Genomic DNA, 26,797 nt, shown 5'->3' with positions numbered 1-26,797 from the left:
TGTGTGTGTGTGTGTGTGTGTGTGTGTGTGTTTTCTGGTCAGGAAGCATTTTATTTTTCTCCAAGTTTAAGAATTTTCACTGATAGAAAATCAACACTTTCATAAAACCTCTTCAGCTTCTGAATCCTGTTTTTGACAAAGGTATCAACATATTTCTCTCCGATATGGACACCCATTCTGTGACAGTAGTTAGTCAGGTTATTAACAAAGGAAGAGGGCAAATGGCATGAGACATTAAGCCTGATGAACTGGGAAGGGGCAGCTTCACCGACATCCTAGGGAGCAGCTGCATCCTCTGCCCCAGGCCAGCAGGCAGGAAAGACTGGCTTCCAATCTCCCCAGGGAGCAGCTGGCCAGCCCCCCAGACTCAAGGGGGAGAGGGGTAAACAATGAGGGGGTAGTTCCTCTACTGAGGCCCATGCAGTAGGAGCCAAAATGGCAACTATAAAGGGGAAGAGTTTAGCCTGGGAATATGGGGGTTTGGGGGGGGGAGCAGATATAATAAAGGCACCAAACCCCAGAAGATCCAGGTAAAAGGTTGGATAGTTTGAAAGAAAGCCTGCTCTCTCCCAAACCCAAGGAAATATAATCAAAGCTTAACAACTGCCCGAGGTTCAGGGTCTCTCTCTCTCTCTCTCTCTCTCTTTAGCAGCTACATAGGCAGGATGGGAACAGAGACAGTGCTGGACTCTGGACGCCTCGGATGCTGGGCTCATGGCATAGCTGCTCTGGGTCCGAGCCCTCCTCCTGGGCTTGGTGGGGCAGCTTTGGGCCAGTGGCCCCACAAGCTGGACTTCTTCTGCTGTGAGATAGAACTAAGCCACCTGGTTTTAGACAAGACATTGGGCATGGAGTCCTTTGTTTTCATTCCTATAAATCTTGCCACTATACCTCAAATCTTCCTATGTGTGTATCCATGAAATGCTTCCCCTCACATACCATGGAAGAATCCTATTTCCTTCAGCAACAGTTCCACCCACACTTGACGGATCAATCTTAACTTCCCACTTCAATATTTGGCTTTTACTTAGGAAGCTCTTCAGGATCATTTGTTTTTAATTCAGAAAGAGTGGCTTCATCTAAAGGAGACACAGAAGTCACTGTACAAGGCGCTGCTCTATGGTGGACACTCATCATGGTAGAAATGGCAGAAATGACTCCTGGGGGTATTGTCCTAGCAACCATTTTTAGCAGGCAAATTGACCCAGGTTGGATGTGAAGGGAGAAAAAGCTCTCTTTGGAGATCATGTCATTTAGGTTTTTCACTTTAATAGAACACTTTATGTTAGGGAGCCATAATTAAAGCAGCCATTTTGTGTTTGTGCTACTCTCAACAATTCCTTTCCTACCTGTTCCAATTTATTCTGTTTAGATGCAGCAGAATAAAGAACAGTGGCACAGTTACCCACGGTACCATATTTCTGGGCAGGTGCCTCCCAAATTTGGCAAAGGACCTGACCATAGATGCTACTGAAGCCTTCCACGTGCTGGGGGCTCCCGGCACTGCTGGGGAGGCCCTCCTTTCCCAGGCGGCTGTAGGAACTCACATATTCTTATTGCTCCATACAGAGTCTACATCTGAACTATCCTGTAAAGTTTTTCAATTCTCCCAAGAGTGGTAAGTAACTAGTGTCCTTCCAGAACCATGAGAGATAAAAATACTGAGGCATGCTTTAGGACATTACCACTTAATTATCACGTGTTCAGAAAGCCCACCTTAAAGGTGTTGAAAGCAAAAGAGACAGAAAGCTATGGTTTCAACTGGCCACTGAAACAAGAACAAAAATCACGTTCTCTTTCGAACTCAAGTATCATGTGGATATCTGCATGCACAAACATACACAGAGGAAAAAACAAAGGGAAAAAAAGAAAAAGGTATAGTTAAAAAGTCCTCAGAATGGAGTCATGAATATTCAAGATGATAGTGTGATGCCAGTGTTAGGTTATCAAGGCACAATTTTACTTTCAGGTCTGTCCTCATCAGAGTTATCAAATTATTTTATACTAGAGGCCTGGTGCATGAAATTTGTGCACAAGGGAGGAGGGGTCCCCTCAGCCCAGCCTACACCCTCTCCAATCTGGGACCCCTCGGGGGATGTTGGACATTCCTCTCACAATCCTGGACCACTGGCTCCTAATCATTAACTTGCCTGCCTGCCTGATCACCCCTAACTTCCCTCCGCTGCTGGCCAGGTTGCCCCAAACTACCCCCTCCCTGTTGTCCTGGTCGCTCCATGCAGCCTGCTGTTCAGTTGTTTAGTCTTCCCTCACTAACCCCCCTGCCGGCCTGGTTGCCCCATGCAGCCTGCTTGTTTAGTCATTTGGTCATCCCTCACTAACCCCCCTGCCAGCCTGGTTGTAGGCAGCCATCTTGTGAGGGTGTGACAGTTAATTTGCATATCACCTCTTTATTATATAGGATCCCTCCTCAACAGTATAGATACATGTATTATACATAAAAGGGAGAAAACTAAAGGGAAATAGCTGATGTCCCATAAAAGTAGCACAGCATTTGTTCTGACTGGGACACTCTGAGGGGAAAATAAAATGAGAACAGAGGAAAGAGTACAAAATAATAAAAAGAAAGAAAATGTGATGAGAATAAGAAATGCAGCATTAAACTCTTTTGGGTGGCTCCAAATAAATAGCTCTGGTCAATTCTGTCATCACCCAAAACAAAATTATGCAAGGTAAAATACACAAGAAAAGAACAAATTACAGAATTGTTGCTTCCATCTAGGGACAGATAGAAGATTAAAAGTTTTTTTGGAAAATATATTCTACCTGTGTCATCACCAAAATATTCTAGTCATAAAACTAAGAGTGCATAATTATGAGAATATAGATAGATTGCACTGTCATGGTTGAATGAAATTTAGTTTTGTTGTTAACCTTTTGCACTCGGATGTTGTGTGTGACTTGACACGTTTAGCATCGGTAGCAGCTCATATGTCGAATTGTATTGAATGTATCAGTAATTTGAAATATAAAAAAATCCAAATAAATAAGTTTGTATGAAAAGAAACTCCAGTTTTTTATTCTACTGCCGCACTTTGTAAAATCTGGGGTATTTAAAAACTTAAATCCCGAGTAGAATAAAGGAATCGAGAAAAAAGCAAGGGAGTGCAAAGGGTTAAAGGAAAAACAGTCAAACCAAAATTTGAGTGGAAATATTAAACATTTGCATCACCAGAATATATCCCCTGATGTGCCTTTGCAGTTCCTCCCCTATCTTTGGAATCAGCCAGCCATTAATCTACTATCAATGGAGATGAATTTTGCTGCCTTTAGAATTTTACATAAATGGAACCACATAGTATACATTCTTGAAAGCCTGCTGTCTTTTGCTCAGTATAATGCCTTTGAATTTCATCCACCTTGTTGCATAGACAAATAGTTCATTCCTTTTATTGCTGAGTAATATTTCATTATGTGGATACATAAAAATTTGTTTATCCATTACCCCATTGGGTTGTTTCCAATTTTTGGCTATCATTAATAAAACCAGCATAAGTATTTCTGTTAAAGTCTTTCTGTAGACATTTATTTTCAAACTAGAGGCCCGGTGCACGAAATTCGTGCATGGAAGGGGGTTTTCCCTCTACCCAGCCTGTACCCTCTCCAATCTGGGACATCCCTCTCACAATCCAGGACTGCTGGCTCCCAACTGCTTGCCTGCCTACCTTCCTGATTGCTCCTAACCGCTTCTGCCTGCCAGCCTGATCACCCCCTAACCACTCTGCTGCCAGCCTGTTTGCCCCCAACTTCCCTCTTCTGCTGGCCTGGTTACCCCTAACTGCCCTCTCCTGCAGGGTTGATCACCTCCAACTGCCCTCCCTTGCAGGCTGGGTGCCTCCCAACTGCTCTCTCCTGCTGGCCATCTTGTGGTGACCATCTTGTGTCCACATGGGGGCAGGATCTTTGACCACATGGGGGCAGCTATATTGTGTGTTGCAGTGATGATCAATCTGCATAGTACTCTTTTATTAGATAGGATAGAGGCCTGGTACAGGGGTGGGGACCAGCTGGTTTGCCCTGAAGGGTGTCCCTGATCAGGGTGGGGTTTTCTTGGGGTGTGGGGCGGCCTGAGTGAGGGGCCTGTGGTGGTTTGCAGGCGGGCCACGCCCCCTGGCAACCCAAGTGGAGGCCCTGGTATCTGGAATTTATTTTCCTTCTACAATTGAAACTTTGTAGCCTGGAGCGGAGCCAAGCCTGGGGCTCCCTCAGGCCCAAGGCCCGCAGCCATTTGTGTTGGGGTTATAATTGAAACTTTGTTGCCTTAAGCGGGTGGGCCTGGCCAGGGAGTATGGAAAGCTTTGCTTCCCCTGTTGCCAGAAGCAACCCTGGCCTGCTCTCTCAAGCTCCATTCTGCCGCCATTTCTGTTTGAATTTGTTTACCCTCTATAATTGAAATTTTGTAGCTTGAGTGGAGGCTTAGGCCTTCAACGGCTGGCAGAAAGCTTGGCTTCCTCTGTTACCTAGGAAACCTTGCTCTCTGTGGCTGTAACCATCTTGGTTTGGGTTAATTTGCATACTTGTTCTGATTGGATGGTGGGCGTGGCTTGTGGGCATGGCTTGTGGGTGTGTCGGAGGTATGGTCAATTTGCATATTTGTCTATTATTAGATAGGATATTTTGAGGAAATACCTTGGAGTATAATCTTTAGGTTATATAGAGGAATGTGTTTTTTTCTCCCCCTCTATTTTTGTGATTAACATGCAATCTGTAAGGTGAAAGATATGTCTATTACCTTGACTGTGGTGCTGGTATAATGGGTGTTTGCTTATGTCCAAACTCATCAAATTGCACAAATTAAATATGTGCAGTTTTCTGTATATAAATTATATTCAAATAAAGCTGTGTTTAAAAAGGGAATATATGTTTAATTTTATAAACATACTAGAGGCCCGGTGCACTGGAATTTGTGCACTGGAGGGGTGTCCCTCAGCCCAGCCTGCACCCTCTCCAATCTGGGACCCCTTGGGGGATGTTCGACTGACAGGGATCAGGCCTAAACCGGCAGCCAGGCATCCCTCTCACAATCCGGGACTGCTGGCTCCTAATAACTTGCTGCCTGCCTGCCTGATTGCTCCTAACCACTTCTCTCTGCCAGCCTGATTGTCCCCTAACCGCTCCCCTGCCAGCCGGATTGATACCTAACTACTCCCCTGACATCCTGATTGCCCCCAACTGCCCTCCCCTGCTGGCCCAATCACCCACAACTGCCCTCCCCTGCAGGCCTGGTAGCCCCCAACTGCCCACCCCTGCCAGCCATCTTGTGACGACATGGGGGCAGCCATCTTGTGATGACGTGGGGGTGCCCATCTTGTGATGTGAGAGCTTGAGGGTCAATTTGCATATTACCTCTTTATTATATAGGATAACATTTTCCAAAGAGGTTGTACCATTCCCATCATTAATGTAGAATAGTCCCAGTTGCTCCACATCAACAGCAGTATTTGATATGGTCTTACATTTTAACTATTCAAGTAGTTATATGATGATATCTAAATGTAGTTTAATTTGCACATTTTTAATGATCTGTTGAGCATTCTCATGGCCTTATGCCAATTAATACATATACATGATAGATAGATATATAATGAGTTGTAATCTATATATATAAAAAACAAGTGGTCATAACGTTGTAACCACTGAACAACCGGTGGCGCACTAACCACCAGGGGGTAGATGCTCAATGAAGGAGCTGCCCCCTGGTGGTCAGTGTGCTCCCACTGTGGGAGAGCCACTCAGCCTTTAGCCGGCTGCATGAGCCTCTCCCGCCTCTGGCAGGTGCAATCTCCAGCAAACAGACTGAAGTCCCAACGCTTGGGTGGTGGGGGTGTAGCCGGAATGACCAGGGATCAGCAGTGGCTGGCCCCTGGAACTCTCCCTTCAGACCCTGCGGCTGCACTACACCCCTTACCTGTTGCCCTTTGAGTCTCTGGATGCAGGCTCGGGAAAATCCCACAGAGGCACTTCACAAATGTACTGCCTGGGCTGGCCCCCATCTCAAGAGCAAGTGCTGGTGAAGTCCAGCCCAATGACCAACATCCACGTGTGTCCGCAGGCGAGCCCTTTGCAACTTCTACCTACCACCCGGCTCTGGCCCCATCTCCCGGAAAGGTCCGCAACCTGGTACCCAATACCTGCTCCTGGATCCCTGTTTGGTTCAGGCAGCCCCACACTTGGGCTGGGAGTTGTGTGGAAAAATCACCCCCTATACTCTGCTGGTACAATCTACTGTGAACAAATGCAGCATGGAACACTTGAGCATGATTAGGATGACCTTGATACTGATGCCGGCCCCCTGAAACTCCCCCTCAGGCATCAGGGCCCTGTTCTACCCCTTGGCTATTGCCGTGTTCCTTTGGATGTGGAACTGAAATATTAAGAACGCGCCTTACCCTGGACTGCAATCCACCTTCCCCTCCTTCCTCCCTACCACCCTCAACTGCCACTTCCAAGCTGGACTGGTCCCTACCTCCAGAGAGAGAAAATCCCAATCTGATGAGCGGGTCTCCCACGGGTGTCTGTAGCAGAGTCCATCGCACCCTTCCCAGGCCTGGCCTACATCCGGGCTCCCTCTGGGCTCCCACGTTCCCCACAGATCCCTGGTGGCTCCTGTGGGCAGGCCCACGGAAGGCAGCTCCTGTGGATGGATACCTCCCCAGCGGCGGTGCTGATACCCGGCCCCGGGATGCCCACAGCTCAGCCAGAACTTGCCCCAAGGCACATACCCCATAAGCCTACAGGTACAATTTCTGGGGAATGAATGAAGTGCGGACACTCAGAGTAACCAGGACAAGCCTGATATCACTGCCAGGCTCCTGAACTCTGCCTTGGGCATAGAGATAAAATCTCATCCCTTACTGATTGCCCCAGAGCTACAGAGGAAGGCAGCAATATAAAAATGGCCATAAGGTGGCGATTGTGGTGAAAGTCAGAGAAATGGATCTGAAGGGTGGGGGCATCGGAGAGAGAGCACCCCCTCCCTCCAAGATCCCCAACTTGGTAGTGTTCACCTCTGAGCACCTCTTATCCAGCTCTGAGCGGTAGAAAGCGTTCAGCACGGCCCAAGCTGTTCACTGGGGACCTCCTGGCTCGCCAGGCATGACTCTGGCCACAGAAGGGACTTTTGGAAATAGTTTTTCAGGAAGCTGCGGGGAGGACAGACTACCCACGCAACTTCCTGGTGGTTCAGGGAACATGGAAACTCCCAGGGCACATGGGCATGGGCTCCTGATTTCCTTTCAATGTCCCACCCCTTCGCTATTGTCCTCATAGCTTTGTGCACTAGGCCACTAGTCTGTAATAATAAAAGGATAATATGCTAATTAGACCTGACGTCTTCTTGACGTCCTTCCTGACAAGCCAGGCCTGGAGGGAAGCCAGAGGAGGGAAGCAACCGGGGTCCTGGGTGACAGAGGGAAGCCAGTGCTGGCAGCCGGGGAAAGGAAGGCCTACTCTTGCACAAATTTTCATGCACCGGGCCTCTTAGTGTATAAATAATATAGAAACAATCATTTTGTCAGATACATGTATTACAGATATTTTCCACCATTTGCAGAGAATCTTTTCATGGAATTTCATAAGAATACTTCTTCACTGTTTTGCCCAGGTATATGTCAGTTCTCCTGATTCCTGCCATAAGATATCTTAGTGAGAACTAGCTCATTTTGACATATCTCAGAACATGATACAGCTATTATGAAGAATAGATTCATTACATTAATGACATTAGGCTAATTGTACCTGGTGAAGAATAAGCAGTAAAGAGTCTATAACTTTAGTATGATATTCATTCACCAGCAGGAATATGATCTCAAGTGACCAATTTGACCTAATAGATCCTAAAATTTGAAATGTAGAGCAGCATTCTATCATAAATTCAAAAGGAGCATATTGGAGGCTAGGCCTGAGCAATTCCAAAAAGGTACAGTAAACTACATGAGCAGATGGCTCAAACTCCCATGGTATATTTCTGTGTTAATTTTCTCTCTTCACCTGAACCATGTACATAGACTTGGTGCAAGAGAGGGAAAGGGTTCCATATGATCACATGGTGGAGAAGTAAAAAGAAAAGTTTTATCACTGAATATGAAATGTATGACTGCTAAAAATAGATGCCACATTATAGTCCCATTCAGGGGGTTCCCTTGAAAAACAAGTGGAGTTAAATTAAATCTTTGAGTTAAACAGAAATTTGGGTGATATATCTGGCTGTTCATCTAGCAGGAAAGATGAGTATTTAGCGATATAAATCTAAAATGACTCATATTCAGAGATTAACGGGTTCATTGGCTGGTCAAGAACTCAAAAAGAACAAAATTAGAACATTAGTGACAAAGAGATTTGAGGGAGAAGTATGCACAGGGATTATTCAGAATGAACACAGATTGTTAAGAAGTTAATTCCTAGGTAAATACCCACAATTTTTGATAACCAGAGTTGAGGAAGAGACTTTCAATAATCAGGTAGACAGAACGGTATGTGGTGTGGGCTTCAGGAAGCCTCTTTCTCCAGACACTCTGATGTTTGATCAATGGACTAATACAGAATGGCCATGCAACTGAGAAGAGTCCTATGCCCGGGATCAATAAAGTTGTCATCTACTACCCAAGGATGCCCTGGAGCTGAGTGCCCAATGTGTCAAATGCAATGGCCAAATCTGTGTCCCAGATTAAGATACCAATTCTGAGAGGGACAGCAGGCTAGCTTGGTGGGAGATTACATTGTGACTACCATATTGAAGAGGGAAATAGTGGGTTCTAATAAGGTATACTCTTAATCCAATAATGAATTTGACTTCCTGCCCACAGATCTACTGTAGTACCACAAGGACTTCATAGTATGTTAGATCCATCTCCCTTGTATTCAATTTACCATCACCTCTGCACTGATCATTTCTTGGAGAGTCACCTCAGACCATCATAGCCATACCTCTCTCAGGGATTTTGGGTAATTATTTAAAATAACTGTTATGACAACTGATTGAATGTAGGTCTGATATTACCTTTCTTCATGCCCTCATTATATGCTCCTCTCACCACTGGCCTGTGATTTACCAATCACCACTAAAAAGTGATAATTTCCTCTGTGTATGCATGCACAACACTGACATATAGTAAAGATAGTAACCTTTAAAAGTTTTATTCTTATCTAGCCAAGCACTGGTTTTGTTTGGTATTTATATATTTTTTTCTCATTAGAATATAGACAGTATGTTTGTCTTCTTCCTAATACACTGCACACAAATGACTGGTACATAGTAAGTGTCCAATAAATATTTGTTGAAAAGAATGAAGCAAAATACCCACTTTTACTTTGCAGCATACAGAATTTTACTCAGAAATTAATATGTCTGTCCATTTCATTCACCAACACATCCTGTGTGGTCAGACTATTTTTGGACTTCCTTTTAGTCTTTGGTACATTGTGTTAGCAGGAATATTCATCCAACGCTGAAACTATTCTCTATTTTCTTGGTAATATCACATGAAAATATTTGAGGAGATGGAGAATGAAGATGGCTACATGAGGCTGAATTTCAAGGATCGTTTTAAATCCAGGCAGAGATCTAAAGGTAGGAATATTGTTATTTCTCACTCAGACTCGAGTTTAAAATTGTATTATTCTCATAGGAAGACAATTATCTTTGAATAATTTTAAAGTATTAAAAATAACTATATTCTGGGATTTTACAAAATGGTCATGTGTTGCCTAAGATAGGTTATTTAGACTCATTTTCTCATCAACAATAAAAAAATAAACAAAAAACCCCCACAGTACTTTTGTAGCCATGGGGTCATCGAAATGCTAATAGATAATGTATAATCTTCTCAATGTGGTATAATAAGAATACAAAGGCAACTTTCAAGTAAAAGGTCAAAGTTAGCATTTTCGTAAAAATTATTCCTCCTACAAAACATAAGATTCTTGAAGGCAAATATGAGTAGCCAGGTGGGGTATGATATCTGTGTGAAGATGGTTATTATACTCAGAGGTAAAGATCTAGTGCCGAGGGTGGGAGTAACAGTGGTCCTATAGCATTTTACAGCTTAAAAAGACATTTTTGTATATACAGATTATATTTTATTAATCTTCTAAAAAGAGCCATGGGGCTGGCAGAATAACCCACTGGGAATGAGAGTGGGCAAAATAAATGACAATACTACTCTTTGCTGTTTAGGATTGCTGTATCTGGTCAAGGCTGTTTTGTTTTCAGATCTGTTACAGGTTTTATAGACAAGTTTTATATGCAGCATATTGATTTGGCAATGAGTTTAAAATTTCCCTTCCTGGTAAGCATGGAACCAGCTAACTATGGATAAATATGCTTAGGATAGGTATTCCCTCATAATGTGCAGAAATAGATTTTGAGGGTTTTTAGCTAAGTAGAGGTCTTTCTACTTTTGCCTGAGGGAAGAAATATCCACAGGCCAGAAAAAAAAATTAACTTACTTGGGACTTATTTTGAAATACAGACAATTGAGTAGTAAATTTCAAAAGTTTTACAACAAACAGCACATCTTATAACTATGTATTATAGATATAAAGAGATACACTAAGTCCATAGAAATCAATTGAAATGAAGCATCAAGGTACTTGCAGATTGGAGAAAGAGCACTCTTTTGTTACAACCTAGAACAGTGATTCTCAACCTTATTCACTGCACTCTTTTTTTACAACCTAAAATAGCGATTCTTAACCTTTTTTCATCTTATGACACGCATAAACCAATTACTAAAAGTCTGCAGCACACCAAAAAATATGTTTTTTTTTGTCATTTTTTAATTTGAAAATCTAAGGGAAAAGATATAAGTCTCCTGACTAGTAAATAGTCAGATATTGCATGTTTTAAAAATTCTTGTAGCACATCGGTTGAAAATCACTGACTTAGAACTATTTGTGAAATGTATGACTATGGGTGATGAAATTAAGTGCATCTTTATTTATAAGCCAATTCAAATTTGGGAATAATTACCTGAGTATCAAATTACTTGACTTTCTATTTGGCCACTAGCAAGGCAAATTGGCTAGAATGCTTTTATTTTTTTTATTTTTTTTTTTATTTTTTTATTTTTTTAAATTTCTTTATTGATTAAGGTGTCACATATTTGTCCTCATCCCCCCATTCCCATCCCACCCCTCTCCCCACGCATGCCCCAATCCACTGTTGAACTTAACCGTTGGATAGGCTTATATGCATGCATACAGGTCCTTTGGTTGAACTCTCCCCCTCCCCCCACCCTCCCCCTACCCTCCCCTATCCTCCCTCTGAGGCCCGATAGTCCGATCGATGCCTCCTTGCTTCTGGTTCTGTTCTTGTTCCTCAGTCTATGTTGTTCATCATTTCCCCTAGATGAGCGAGATCAAATGTCACTAGATATATACTAATAAGAACTGAATGTGAGACGAGCAATAATAGTTATGCTGACAGGCAAATGAATCAATCTGTAGCGAGCTTCCCTCTGGACCAACAGTTCTTTTGAGACCCAATTTCAATGTCCAGCAGTTCCTTATGTGTACATGTCAGCACTGACCCCTCAGCTCTGGATGGTGGACAAATGGTGGTAATGGAGGTCCGACTCCCTCTGGTTTGGTCTCGGCCGAACCCAGGGGCACGGCGTCACCCGGACTAAGGGGCACGTGGCCTCACCCATACCCAAGGGGCGCGTGGTCTCACCCGGGCCTGGGACCCAGCCTCACCCGGATGGATCCAGGGGCGCACGGCCTCACCCGGACCCAGGATCTGGCTTCACCCATACCCAGGGACGCTTGGCCTCTCCCAGACCCAGGGGCACGTGGCCTCACCCGGGCTTAGTTGCACAAGGCCTCACCTGGTTCCAGGGACACATGGTCTCTCCCGGACCCAGGGACGCTTGGCCTCTCCCAGACCCAGGGCCACTTGGGCTCCCCCGGGCCTAGGTGCACGAGGCCTCATCCGGATCCAGGGACACATGGTCGCACCCGGACCCAGGGACGCTTGGCCTCTCCCAGACCCAGGGCCACTTGGGCTCACCCGGGCCTAGGTGCACGAGGCCTCACCCGGATCCAGGGACACATGGTCTCACCCGGACCCAGGGATGCTTGGCCTCTCCCAGACCCAGGGCCACTTGGGCTCACCCGGGCCTAGGTGCACGAGGCCTCACCCGGATCCTGGGACACATGGTCTCACCCGGACCCAGGGATGCTTGGCCTCTCCCAGACCCAGGGCCACTTGGGCTCACCCGGGCCTAGGTGCACGAGGCCTCACCCGGATCCAGGGACACATGGTCTCACCCGGATCCAGGGACGCTTGGCCTCTCCCAGACCCAGGGCCACTTGGGCTCACCCGGGCCTAGGTGCACGAGGCCTCACCCGGATCCTGGGACACATGGTCTCACCCGGACCCAGGGACGCTTGGCCTCTTCCAGACCCAGGGCCACTTGGGCTCACCCGGGTCTAGGTGCACGAGGCCTCATCCGGATCCAGGGACGCATGGTCTCACCCGGACCCAGGGAGGCTTGGCCTCTCCCAGACCCAGGGGCACGTGGCCTCACCCGGGCCTAGGTGCACGAGGCCTCACCCGGATCCAGGGACACATGGTCTCACCCGGACCCAGGGACGCTTGGCCTCTTCCAGACCCAGGGCCACTTGGGCTCACCCGGGCCTAGGTGCACGAGGCCTCACCCGGATCCAGGGACACATGGTCTCACCCGGACCCAGGGACGCTTGGCCTCTCCCAGACCCAGGGGCACGTGGCCTCTCCCGGGCCTAGGTGCACGCGTCCTCACCCGGATCCAGGGACACATGGTCTCACCCGGACCCAGGGACGCTTGGCCTCTCAGACCCCGGGGCACGTGACCTCACCCATGCCTAGGTGCACGAGGTCTCACCCGGATCCAGGGACACACGGTCTCACCCGGACCCAGGGACGCCTGGCCTCCCCCAGACCCAGGGGCACGTGGCCTCACCCGGGCCTAGGCGCACGAGGCCTCACCCGGATCCAGGGACACACGGTCTCACCCGGACCCAGTGACGCCTGGCCTCCCCCAGACCCAGGGGCACGAGGCCTCGCCCGGGCCTAGGCGCACGAGGCCTCACCCGGATCCAGGGACACACGGTCTCACCCGGACCCAGGGACGCCTGGCCTCCCCCAGACCCAGGGGCACGCGGCCCCACCCGGGCCTAGGTGCACGAGGCCCCACCCGGATCCAGGGACACATGGTCTCGCCCGGACCTAGGGGTGCGTGGCCTCTCTCAGACCCAGGGGCACGTGGCCTCACCTGGACCTAGGTGCACGAAGCCACCCGGACCCAGGGGCGCGTTACCTCTCTCAGACCCCTGGTCGCGTGGTCTCACCCGGATCCAGGGGCTCACGGCCTCACCCGTACTCGGAACCCAGCCTTACCCGGATCCAGGGGCCCACGGCCTCACCCGGACCCAGGGTTCAGATTCGCCCGGACCCAGGGGCACATGGCCTCACCCGAACCCGGAATTCAGCTTCACCTGGACCCAGGGGCGCGTGGCCTCACCCAAACCCAGGGGCGTGAGGCCTCACCTAGACCCAGAGGCGTGTGACCACATCTGAGCCCAGAGGCTCGCAGGCTTGCCTGGACTCGGGTCTCAGCGGGGTTTCGTCTTCGTGATCCCAATTCCTGTTGGTCAATTCCCTCTCAGCAATTCCTTCGGTCATTTTCTCAGAGCTCCAGGGCGGCTGCCGCAGAACTCGTTGGGCGGCGGGCTCGGCAAGGCTCCGGTGTGCCCGGTGCCCGGCGGTGGGCTGGTCCGGTGTCGCTGCGTCGGCCCTTGGGTCTGCAACGGTGGCCAGTCGCTGAGCGTGCGCACTTGGCCACTTCGGGGCATTGAGATTCTTGAAGGACTCGGAGGTCAGCAAGCATGGAGTCTCCCTCCCCATGTCTCCCAGGGGCTCGTCTGTCCGTGCTCGGCAGCGAGTGGAGCCGTCCCCTCAGCCGGAGACCACCGGGGGAACTGCGCCGAGCACGTTCCAGGCCACCATTGTGTCGCCTGAGCCATAGTTCTTAAAGTGTGGACTTTGGGTCACCGGCATCAGCATCATCCTGCGTACCCCTCTCTTTTATTCTAGTTGTAGAGCATCTGCTCAGCCAGCCCCCCGGTCTTTCTGGCTGGTGTCTGCTCTGCTCTCCCGTCGTAGTCTCAATATTGTTGTGGTAGGCAACGATCAGGCTGCCGCCCTATGTCTCCATCTTGGTCCTCCTTTGTACAGTTAAGTCTTGATTGTTGTTGGTGTCACTGGGAGGAATTGTCCTCCAGGCCAATTGGCCGTGAGGACCCTCTTTGTCTATATAGGAAGAGTTGCTGTGCAGGAGACATGTTTGTGGGCCGGGTCTTGATGCAGCAATTCCTTGGCGCTCACTGAGTCTGCCTCTAGAATGCCTCCCTTATGCAAGTGATTGAAATCTGGTGTCATCTCCCACCAACCACTAGATGCCCTCGTTTCTGGGTCTCCAATGTAGTGTGGGTCAGCCACTACCTGAGGCACTCAGCAGGAAAAAGCTAATGCTCAGCTTGCCTGGGGCGGAGCTACAGGGTGGAGCCTACAACCTTGGCTTCCTGTCAGCCCCGCCCTATGAGGCTCCTGCGTCTGTGTCCCTCTGTATTTCTTGCAAACACCTCTGAGAGAAACGCGCCCTGGAGTTTCGCCCACTGCCAAACAGTCCAGTCCCTCCCCTAATGAATCTGGACTCCCAGATTCTCGCCTGGAACTGGGTTTCAGTGTAGTTGGAACTGGGTCTCAGCGCAGTCTGGCGTCCCTGTCTCCTTCCCAGCAGGGCCACCCAGTGGCGCAGGCAAAAGTCCGTCCTCTGCGCACCTTCCAGTGCGCGCGTCTGGAGCCGCCGCTTCTCTGTGCCTCCGCCACCACAGCCCAAATTCATTCCCCCAGCGTGTGCCTGGCTTCCCAGGGCTTCGGCCGGAACTGGGGTTCAGTGCAGTCGGAACTGGGGTTCAGCACGGTCCTGAGCTTATGTCTCCTTCACGCTAGGGCAGTTCAGTGGCGCAGGCAACAGTCCGTCCTTTGCGCCCCTTCCCGTGCGCGCCTCTGGAGCTCTGCCTTCCCCCGCTCCTCTGTGCCTGCGCCCCACAGCCCAGATTCATTCCCCCAGCCTGCGCCTGGCTCCCCAGGGTTTCGCCCGGAACTGGCGCTCAGTGCAGTCGGAGCCGGCGCTTAGCGCACTCCGGAGCCTTTATCTCCTTCCTGCCAGTGAACACCGGCCAGGCCGTCAGCCGCCCCCTCCTCTCTGGCTCCATCCTCCCCGCAGGCGCTAGAATGCTTTTAGATTGAAATAATATTCCTATGATTATATTAAATAATATTCCTAATTCTCTTGAGGTTCCTCATTTATTCCTCTTTAAAGAGACAATTCCTGCAAACTTTGATCCAAATTAGTACTATGCCAATGTTCTGTAAATGCAGCATTGATTGGAGATCTACGTAGCTTAGGCTGACACTGATTCCTGTATGAAAATTCAAAACCAGGGATATACAATATATCATATGTAAAGGTGAGATAACATATGAATATTCCCACTACAGTGACTGGAACATAATAGAACTTCAATAATGTTCCTTTCCTTCTTTTATTTCCTGCAGTGAGCCATTAAAATAAATAATACCCATCATATATATACACTTGGCACTGAATAATCCAAAAATGAAATTAAGAAAAAGAGTCCCATCTATGATAGCAATATACATACAGAACATAATCACATATTTAATTTCTATTTTTCCATATGTAATATATGAAATATAGAATATATATATTACATTTTATTTATATAGTATATACTACATAGTATTCTGTGTAATATAAAGAACATAGAAGATATATTTATATTATATATAATGTTATGTTATATATACAATACAAATTTTATATAGTTATATTATATTTTATATAGTAATACATAATACACATAATACTATACATTATGAATTGTGTATATTTATATAATATATAATTTAATAAATAATGCTAAGTTAAAAAAAATATCACCAAACAATTAACAAAGACAGGAAAATGTGTTTAAAGTGAATTATCACAAGAGTTCTAAAATTAATGAAAAAACAAATCAACATTTCAGATTTTGCCCTGAATCTACATTATTATGGCATTTTGCTAGCATTTGGATCCATCGGGATCCTTATTTACCTGATGACAGTGATTGGCCTGAACTTTTCAAGTGAGTATGGAGTTTTTATTTATTTTTTCTATTTTAGAAGATAAACTGATCTTTACTTTTTCTTAATATCAAGATCTGCTCTACATGTAGTCCAAAATTGGTAAATTAAACTTTCTAGCCATATGTCATGTTACAAAATTATTTTAAACTTAAGAAAAATTAAGAAACATTCAAATATAATATATGCACTTATTCTGCATCTTTTTTTTTTTAAAAAAATAAACTTCCAGTGAAAAGTTGACTTATTATGTGCTTATTCGTATTACTTTGAAAGACAATAACTTAAGTGTATTAATATGCTAGTTAAAACAGGGGAGGGGGACCTGTTTGAAAACCCTGTTAGGTGGACTTCTGCACCTTCCCCCCTCTTAAATGGCATTCAATGTGTGTATTATGTGTTCAATCTTTTTTAAAACAACCAGACCAATGGATGGATTCATGGTTTCTACAGTTTTCTAAATAATGCAACTAAGAAGCTGAAGACACTTGATATAATAAAATGGGAGTTTCTGGAATAAGAAGAAATAACAAAAAAAGAATATACAAAAAGTAGGTATGAGGTTTAAGAATAGCCTCATCCATCTTGAGAAGGAAAAACATAAGTTGGAGGTATCACAATATCAGATATCAAACTATACTACAAGGCCAATGTAATTAAACAGCCTGGTACTAGCATAAGAACAGGCATATAGATCAATGGAGCAGAACAGAGAGCCCAGAAATAAACCCATGCCTTATGGTCAATTAATTTTTAACAGAGGTTGCAAGAGCCTCCATAGGAGTCAAGAAAGTCTCTTCAATAAATGGTGTTAGGAAAATTGGACAGAACCATGCAAAAAAATAAAACTAGACTATCAACTTACACCATACACAATAATAAATTAAAAGTGGATAAAAGACTTTAATGTAAGCTGTGGAACCATAAAAATTCTAGAAAATACATAGGCAGTAAATCTCAGATATCTCTCTTAGCAATATTGTTACCAACACATCTCCCAGGGCAGTGGTCGGCAAACTCATTAGTCAACAGAGCCAAATATCAACAGTACAACGATTGAAATTTTTTTTGAGAGCCAAATTTTTTAAACTTAAACTTCTTCTAACGTCACTTTTTCAAAATAGACTCGCCCAGGCTGTGGTATTTTGTGGAAGAGCCACACTCAAGGGGCCAAAGAACCGCATGTGGCTCGCGAGCTGCAGTTTGCTGACCACGGTCCTAGGGCAAAGGAAACAAAGGGAAAAATAAAAAAATTTGACTAAAAAGCTTCACCATAGCAAAAGAAGCCATCAACAAATTGAAAAGGGAACCCACTGTATGGGAGAACATATTTGCCAGTGATACATCTGATAAGGGATTAATTTCCAAAATATACAAAGAATTTATACAACTTAACACCAGGAAAACAAATAATCCAATTAAAAAATGGGCAAAGGGCCTGAATAGACACTTCTCCAAAGAGGACACACAGATGGCCAATAGACATATGAAAAATTGTTCAATGTCATTAATCAATCGAAAGATGTAAATTCAATTAACATGAGATATCACCTCAAACCTACCAGAATGGCTATCATTAATAAATCAATGAGCAACAAGTGCTGGCGAGGATGTGGAGAAAAGGAAACCCTAGTGCAGTGCTGGTGGGAATGCAGACTGGTGCAGCCACTGTGGAAAATAGTATGGAGTTTCCTAAGAAAATAAAAAAATGTAACTGCCTTTTAATCCAGTGATTCCACTTCTAGGCATATATCCTAAGAACCCCAAAACACCAATCAGAAAGAATATATGCACTCCTGTATTCATAGCAGTGTTATTTATTATACCCATGATCTAGAAACAGTCCAAGTGCCCATCAGTAGATGAGTGGATAAAAAAGCTATGGTACATTTACACAATGGAATACTGCATGGCCATATAAAAGAAGGAACTCTTACCTTTTGTGACAACATGGTTGGACCTGAAGATTATTATGCTAAACAAAATAAGGCAGTCAGAGAAATATAAATACATATTATCTCACTTATATGTGGAATAAAATGAGCAAAATAAACTGACAAAATAGAAATAGAGGCATGGATACATGGAACAGACTGACAGATGTCAGAGGGGAGAGGAGTGGGGAGAACTGGAAGAAAGAAGGTGAAGAGATTAGCCAAAGAACATACACTGAGTGGCCAGATTATTATGATTTCTGGACACATAATAATCTGGCCACTTAGTGTGTGTGTGTGTGTGTGTGTACATATGTATTAGAGCCCGGTGCATGAATTTGTGAATTTGTGCATGGGTGGGATCTGGCCAGCCTGGCCAGGGGAAGGGACATGAGCGGTTGGCTGGCCTGCCTACTGGTTGAACTCCTGGTCGAGGGGACAATTTGCATATTAACCTTTTATTATATAGGATATACACTGAGTGGCCAGATTATTATTCATTCAGAGATCATAATAATCTGGCCACTCAGTGTATATGCAAGTAATCCAATTAAAAATGGGCAAAGGACCGGAATAGATACTTCTCCAAAGAGGACACACAGATAGCCAACAGACATGAAAAATTGCTCAATGTCGCTAATCAGTAGAAAGATGTAAATTAAATCCACAATGAGATACAACCTCAAGCCTGCCAGAATAGCTATCATTAATATATCAACAAACAAGTAATGGCCAGGATGTGGAGAAAAGGAAACCTGGGTGGAGGTGGGCAAAGGGGAGAGGGGAAGGGGGACATCTATAATAGTGTCAACAATTTTTTAAAAAAGGAATGAATGCAATATTTAGAATTGTGATTAGCACTCAAAAGAATAAAAATAGATATGATTAAGAAATGGCTAATTCTGGGGAAGGAGAGGAGTAGAAGCCTAGTATAAGAGAAATACTTTCAGTTTTTATTTGCATGTCTTTATCTTATGTTAGTATTTTTATTCTCATATACTTAAATTGCTTTTTATTAAATGTTACTCATTATATTTTTTTTTATTTGCACCGAGTATAGATGAAAAAATGGATTTCTCACAGAATGTAAATATCAGCAGCCTAGCAGGTAATGTTTGTTTGTTGTTTGGTTGGTTGGTTTTGTCTGTAATGTGCTTCTCTATGTTGGAATCAAGAAATTTCAACCAACTGGTCACATAAATTTAGGAAAATTAAATATCAGGTTTTTTTTAACTTTCAAATGGTGATATGATAACTGTGTCATAGAATATTTAGTGTAGTTTAAACCAGCTGTGATGGTTAATTTTGTGTGTCTACTTGACCTGGCCATACATGATATTCAATATTTGGTCTAACACTAGTCCAGATGTTGCTGTGAAAGTACTTTTTAGAAACACTAGCATTTAAATCAGTAGATTTTAGTAAAACAGGTTATCCATCCTTTGCTAAATGATACTTAAATGTTATGTCTTAAAGGTGGCCGAAATTATGACTGGTTAATTTTTGTACCTTACAATGTGATCATCCTGCTAATTCTAGTAATCATCTCTCACCTTGCAGATCTATCACCATATTTTTTATTAAATTCCCTATCCCCTTTTCACCCATGGCCAGGCTGGCCGGACCCCACCCATGCACGAATTCATGCACCGGGCCTCTATTATACATATATATATACACATATATACTGAGTGGCCAAATTATTATGCATTCAGAGATCATAATAATCCCCTTTTTCATCCATCTCTCCACCCCTTCCCTTCTGGTAACCATCCCTTTGGTCTGTTTCTATGAATCTATTTTTGTTTTGTTTTGATTTTAGATTCTACATATACCAGTAAGTGAAACCATATGATATTGGTCTTTCTCTGCCTGACTTATTTAACTTAGCATAATATCCTCTATATGCATTCATGTTGTCACAAATGGCAAGATTTCATTCTCTCTAATTACTGCATAATATTTTTTTGTGTGTATATATATATATGAAGCTCCTAGAACCATAAGAAATGCAAAAATTTCACTGTTAATAACTCATTCTCGAATTGCCACCCTTGAAAATCAAATTGCCCTCCTGTGAGGCATGTGCCCCACATTGGGAACCACTGCTCTAAATTAACTTACCTTTTAATGTTCAATTGTACTTCCACTTCAAAAACAAAGCCTTCATATATATCACATATACATGATATACAGTATGTAAATATATATTGTGAGATATTTATGCACTTAAGTTCTCTATTGTATGTTTTGAATCTTTATTTGCTATTTTTTTCATATCACTTCACATTATTATTATTTTTTAAGAATTTCTTCCTCAGTACTTCAACTGTCCTTTTGTTCTTTTATTTTTCTCTTTCATAGATGCCATGTCCTTTGGAAGCTTGCTTAGACCAAGTTAATGGCCTTTTAGGCTTCCTCCACATGAATAAGAGTTCACTTTTGAATAACAAGAATGATATGTCGCAGGTGATGGGGGATATCAGGATTTTAGAGATGCTTAGGTGGGGCATGGCCAAAAAAAGGTTGGGAACCACTGATTTAGATTATGCAAATAAAGGGAAAACTATTGAAGGCTAAGGGAACAGTATAAAGGAAAAACACAGGATACTAGTATGTATTGGATACTAGTATGTATCCAATGCAATGGAGTAAGTAATGGTAGTGGTAAGTAATCTCACAGAAATGAAGTGAGAGTTGTAAAGAAAACCTTGAGAGAAAGGAATTAGAATCAAATAATGAATGGACTTAACAGGCTTTTATTTTTTCAGTTAATAAACAATCAAAATATTATACAATTGTTTCTTCTAACTATACAGGTCAGAATTCACAAGCTTTGCTCTTTCCAACCCTGTCACCCAAAACCCTGCCCCCAGTACTGGAAATACACAAATGAATAAATGAATCTCATTTTTATTCTACTAATAGAGCTGCCTTTTAATCACAAAAAAAGTGAATTGGTAAAGGTCTATTTTCCAGTCAATCACATTAGATACTATTTATACTTTCTCTATTAGCTGTAGACTTTACTTAACTTTTTCTTCATACATTTTCTTTCAGGAAATAATTATATATGCCCAAATGACTGGCTGCTGAATGAAGGGAAGTGTTACAAGTTTTCAACGTTTCCTAAAACTTGGAATGAGAGTCAGCGTGATTGTTCAAAGCTCCAGGCACATTTGCCGGTGATTCACAATTTGAAAGAGCTGGTGAGGAGTCAAAAACAGGGTCTAAGTGCCCAGGGGAAAATTCTAGGTGCAATTCTAAAAAGTGTGGGTGGTTTATAGTCATTTGAACATCCATTAGCCATAATGTAATTACCATTGTTTATGATTTCAAAAACCCCTATTACTTATGAAATAAATGATTATTTTCTTTATCAAGTACCTTATTCTGGCACATTACCTTACTCTATAGAAGGCATTGACATGTTTTTGAATAAATGAATGAATGATTATACTGTTTGTCTCTAGGAATTCATACAGAAGAGTTTAAAACCTGGATGTCCTAGTTGGATTGGATTATACGTTATATCCCCAGGAAAGCAATGGATGTGGATAAATGAACACCCTCTTGTGGAACTAAATCAGTAAGTAGTTATTTGAAGCAGAGGGATGATGTAATGATGCTGTTTTATTTATAGAAAAATATTTTTAATTAAGCTTCCTTGATTTTCAAGATTTTTCTCTTTCTTCCTTCTTACCTGCCTTCTTTTAAAATTATTTTTCTCTCCTTTCTTCTTTCTGCCTCCCCGTTTTTTGGGGGGAGGGATGGGGTTGGAATAAATAATGTTGAGAAATAGAGTTAGAAAATATTCATTATGGCATTTGGAAATGGTTATTTGTCAAAAATTGACTACTTAAAATGTTTAAGCTTATTTGAATCTCATTTAAAATAATGTTAAGCAAATATTTCCTATATAGTAAATATAAAAATAAAATTTACATATAAATAAAAACACCCAGACTATGTAAAAATGCCTCTTGAATTGATATCTGAAAGTATGAATTTAAAATTCTGCCCTTAGAAAATTCTTCCAAACTTATTAATATCCATTTGTTCATCTGTATGGAAAGGAGAATGAAGCTTTCCTCACAATGTTCTTGTGTGAACAACATAAGGTAATGCATGGAAGAGTGCTTTAACATTCCTAAGTGTCATATACAGTCACCAGTTCTCCTCTGCGCACTCATTTTCTTTGCACATTACACTATTAGAGCACCTGAGACCTGGCAAGTTGCAGCAAAGCCACAGAGTCAGAGTGATTTCAGGTTGGATATTTATACTTCTATTCTCCATCATCTTTCATGAATATAAAACTAAGGCATCCAGTACTATTCATTTTTTGGACTTACTTTGATTGTAATCTTTGAAAATATTAGTAAAATATATGTAGGCTCATTTTACTTGGAAACTGACATATTGTTAGGGTAATACATCTTTTTTAAAAGCTTTAATTTGATTATTTAACAAAAAAATGATGTGCAGATGGTTATAATAGTGTTTTATTTTTATATTTTAAACAAGAATCAGTAACTAAAAAATAGTTTAAAAAAATAGCTTTCTCCAAAAATATTCTAACTACACATTTTCCTAGCCCTATTACACTATGGAAGTTAAACAAGGAAGTTAACATTATCTGAACAGTTTCACTTAACTTTAAAAAGTAATTTTTTTTCTATGTTACTGCTTTGTAACTCCCATTAATATATTATGTCTTTACCAAAACTTCCATTTTAACATCTAATTACCTTTTAAAGAACAGTATTTATGCTGCCATGTGGAAAATTAATATATAGAAACAAAATTGAAACTGAAGTTCATTTAGAAGCCAATGACCAGAGATATGGAAGAGGTACCAGTAGCCTGGATTAGAAGTGAATAAATATGAAGATTTATATTGGGATAGAATACCCAGGGCTTGCTCATATACTTAATGAGAACGGAGAGGGAAGGAAGAGACAGGGATTCTTATAGTCTTCAAGTTTGAACTGATGCTATTCCAATAAGAGAGACATTTGGTTGGAGGTTCAAGGGGTTGGGGTGGGCTTGACTGGGAAGCAAATCAAGAGTGCCCAAATACAATCATTGGCAACATTTGAGGAGATACCTATACCAGTTTGGCTGGAGAAGACTTTAACAAATATAATTATCATTATAAAAATATAAATTCTCTAAAGTCTGACCTTTATCTCCTAGTTTTTCGATGATTGGACCAACTGATAGCATGAGCTGTGCTGTCACAACAAGAAATCAAGTGTATTCTGAAGACTGTGGCTCCAAATTTAATGGCATTTGCCAGAGAGATGTTTCCTGAACAATAAAAGCAAATCTGTGCATTTAAATAAGAAAGTGGTAGAAGTGTGTATGGATGTTAACAGTGGCTATCCATTTTTTTAGATAAATTTACTTCGGTTTCATTCAAATATAAATTTTTAAAATATTTGTATAGAAATAAAACTTCAAAATAAAAAATATATATATTTATTTTTAGACTAGAGGCCTGGTGCATGAAATTCATGCACAAGGGGGGAATGTGTGTTCCCAGCCCAGTCTGCACCCTCTCCAATATGGGACATCCCTCTCACAATCCAGGACTGCTGGCTCCCAACCGCTTGCCTGCCTGCCTGATTGCCCCTAACTGCTTCTGCCTGCCAGCCTTATCACCCCCTAACCACTCCCCTGCCAGTCCGATCGATGGCCAACTGCTCCCCTGCCAGTCCGATTACCCCTAACTGCCTTCTCCTGCTGGCTTGGTTGCCCCTAACTGCCTTCCCCTGCTGGCCTGGTTGCCCCCAACTGCCCTCCCCTGCAGGCCTGGGTCCCCCCCAAATGTCCTCCCCTGCAGGACTGGTTGCCCCAAACTGCCCTCTTCTGCCAGCCTGGTTACCCCTAACTGCTTTCCCTTGCAGGCCTGATACTCCCCAACTGCCCTCCCCTGCTGACCTGGTCTCCCCCAACTGCCCTCCCCTGCAGGCCTGGTTCCCCTCCCCCAACTACCCTCCCCTGTAGGCCTGGTCGCCCCCAACTGCCCTCCTCTGCCAGCCTGGTCACCCCTAACTGCCCTCCCCTGCAGGCCTAATCGCCCCTAACTGCCCTCCCCTGTAGGCCTGGTCCCCCCCAACTGCCCTCCCCTGCAGGCCTGCATCCCCCACAACTGTCCTTCTCTGCAGGCCTGTTTGCCCCCAACTGTTCTCCCCTGCAGGCCTGGTTGCCCCTAACTGCCTTCCCCTGCAGCCCTGGGTCCCCCCACAACTGTCCTCCCCTGCAGGCCTGGTTGCCCTCAACTGCCCTCCCCTGCTGGCCTGGTCACCCCCAACTGTCCTCCCATACAGGCCTGGTCCCTTCCAACTGCCCTCCCCTGCTGGCCTGATCGTCCACAACTGGCCTCCCTTGCTGGCCATCTTGTGGCGGCCATCTTGTGTCCACATGGGGGAGGCCATCTTGTGTGTTGGAGTGATGGTGTATTTGCATATTACCTCTTTATTATATAGGATAAGAAAATATAATTTCTTATTGTTTTAATGTCTAAAAAAATAATTAAATTTAATCTTTTTCTAATCCTGCCTATTTCCCATGTGTGTTCTATTCCTTGGTTTCTAACTCTTTCTGAGCATTTGTTAAAACAATAGACCAGGCACATAGATACAGATATGCCACTTTTTTCTTTATGGTAGGCTTTTACCCCAAGTTGACTGTTTTCAATTTTATCAAAAAGAAATCAAACTTTCAGCTGGTAATAAAGTATTCATGTGTTGTAAGCATAAGTTGTATATTTGTAGTGACATGTTTTTAGTGTGATTTTAGAATTTATTCTCCTTTAATAAAATTTATTTTAAATATATTGAGAACTGTCTTATCCCCTTATTTTTCTAACTGAAAGTCTATTAAAAAGTAAAGTTTCTCATTTTTCCTCTTATTTATTCAAAACACATTCATATTACAAAATAAATATCAAAGTTTGTGTCCACCTTATAAGTGAGGTAGTTATTTAAGCTCAAGAAGTTGTGTGTAGTTAATTCTAAATCATCAGGAATTTATACCCTATTAACTGTGACTCAAAGAAAAAACAAAAAGAGGGATGAGTTATTCTAAATTGCTAAGCAATTAACAAAATTAACTTGTAACCATGAACCGACAATAAAAATAAAACCTATATTATGAACCAAATTTAACACATCTATCTATAATGCCCCATAGTGTCTAAAAATGATCATTTTCAAATTTTCTTGGTTGCAACATGATGCATAGATGTAATAAGCCCATACTTGATTACATGCTGACAGTTTCCAGGATTACTTAAAGTCATTTGCTTTTACATAAAGTGCCAGGTAAAAGGAATGATGAGTGGGGTTCATAAAAATCTCCTTTTATCATTATCAGAAAATTTCATCTGCAATGAAGGAATTAAGCGCCATAAAGATATTTAAAAAAGACTTGTTTGTATGTGTTTGCCCTATAACCTAGATACTCCCCTTTTCTCCAGATTCTCTATCACTCTATCTCTTTACATACACTCACACTCCTTCTCGTGAGTATGCATAGATTATAGTTACTTAGGCAGGAAATGTAACAAACACAGATTTGCTATAATTATTCAAATGTTCTGCAGGATTGAATTTTATGACACACCCAGGCAGGTGTCATAAGACCATCTTATTTCCTTGATCTTACTTGTAAAATTAAATTTTTACAAAAATCTATTGTTTGGTCACTTTTAATGTCATTATTTTAGTTTATGTTCTATAGTCTAAGCTTTATAATTCTAATGTAATTATATCAGTGATTATTATTTATAACATTAGGCTCCTTCTTGGTAGATTTTCCCTTGTTTTTAGGATAAAGTCAAAGTTACTATGGTTAGTATCTATAATAATAAAAGCATAATATACTAATTAGACCAGACAGCTGAATGACCTTCCGGACATCATTCCAGACGTCCTTCTGGATGAAGCTGTGGTAGTGGGAGCTGAAGCAGAGGCAGTTAGGGGTGATCAACAGGCAGGCAAGCAGTTAGGGGCGATCAGTCGGACATCCCCCAAGAGTCCTGTTTTTCAAGAGGGTGCAGTCCGGGCTGTGGGACCCCCACACTACCCCCGTGCACAAATTTCATGCACCGGGCCTCTAGTTTTATAATATTTACACATATAGAGCACTTATATTTCTCTAACTTTTAAACTGTAAATGTTGGCTGGCCTATTAATATAGATCCATTTAAATTTGCTTTTCATAACCATCATTGCATGTAATTGTTTACTGTTATTTTGTTTGGACCTAATAGAAATTTCCTGACTTGTGCTCATAATGAGCAATTATGTATCTTGAATTAATGAGGTTTTGCCTGTAATCATTCACTCAATTTTTTAAAAAAATATATATTTTTATTGATTTCAGACAGGGAAAGATAGAAACATTAATGATGAGAGAGAATCACTGGTTGGCTGCCACCTACTGGGGATCGAGCCTGCAACCCAGGCATGTGCCCTGACAGGGAATTGAACTGTGACCTCCTGGTTCATAGGTCAATGCTCAACCACTGAACTACATAAGCTGGACTCATTCAACAGTTTTTAGTTCCTTTTGTCACCTGACCAGTTCCTATGCCCTGCCCTGGTATAGTCTGGCACCTCCAGACCCTTGACTCCTGCAGGAG

The 26,797-nt window shown here is 43.1% G+C and overlaps 1 protein-coding gene and 1 pseudogene across 1 annotated transcript; one reads left to right on the top strand and one right to left on the bottom strand.

The window, feature by feature from the left end:
- Positions 1-50: 50 nt before the first annotated feature.
- LOC129149730 (ATP synthase subunit O, mitochondrial-like) lies at positions 51-1,462 on the bottom strand (annotated as a pseudogene).
- Positions 1,463-9,441: 7,979 nt separating this feature from the next.
- Positions 9,442-23,486, top strand: KLRF2 (killer cell lectin like receptor F2). The gene is made up of 6 exons (XM_008140832.3): positions 9,442-9,586; positions 16,114-16,212; positions 19,205-19,252; positions 21,205-21,353; positions 21,618-21,733; positions 23,344-23,486. The coding sequence occupies exons 1-6, from the start codon at positions 9,499-9,501 to the stop codon at positions 23,459-23,461; spliced, it is 618 nt and encodes a 205-aa protein (XP_008139054.2). The 5' UTR covers positions 9,442-9,498; the 3' UTR covers positions 23,462-23,486.
- The last annotated feature ends 3,311 nt before the right edge of the window (positions 23,487-26,797 follow it).

The sequence above is a fragment of the Eptesicus fuscus genome, chromosome 7 (genome assembly GCF_027574615.1).
Source record: "Eptesicus fuscus isolate TK198812 chromosome 7, DD_ASM_mEF_20220401, whole genome shotgun sequence".
Classification (NCBI taxonomy): Eukaryota; Metazoa; Chordata; class Mammalia; order Chiroptera; family Vespertilionidae; genus Eptesicus; species Eptesicus fuscus.
Note: the sequence above shows the minus strand (reverse complement) of the source record. Positions and strands in the feature narration are given on the sequence as shown.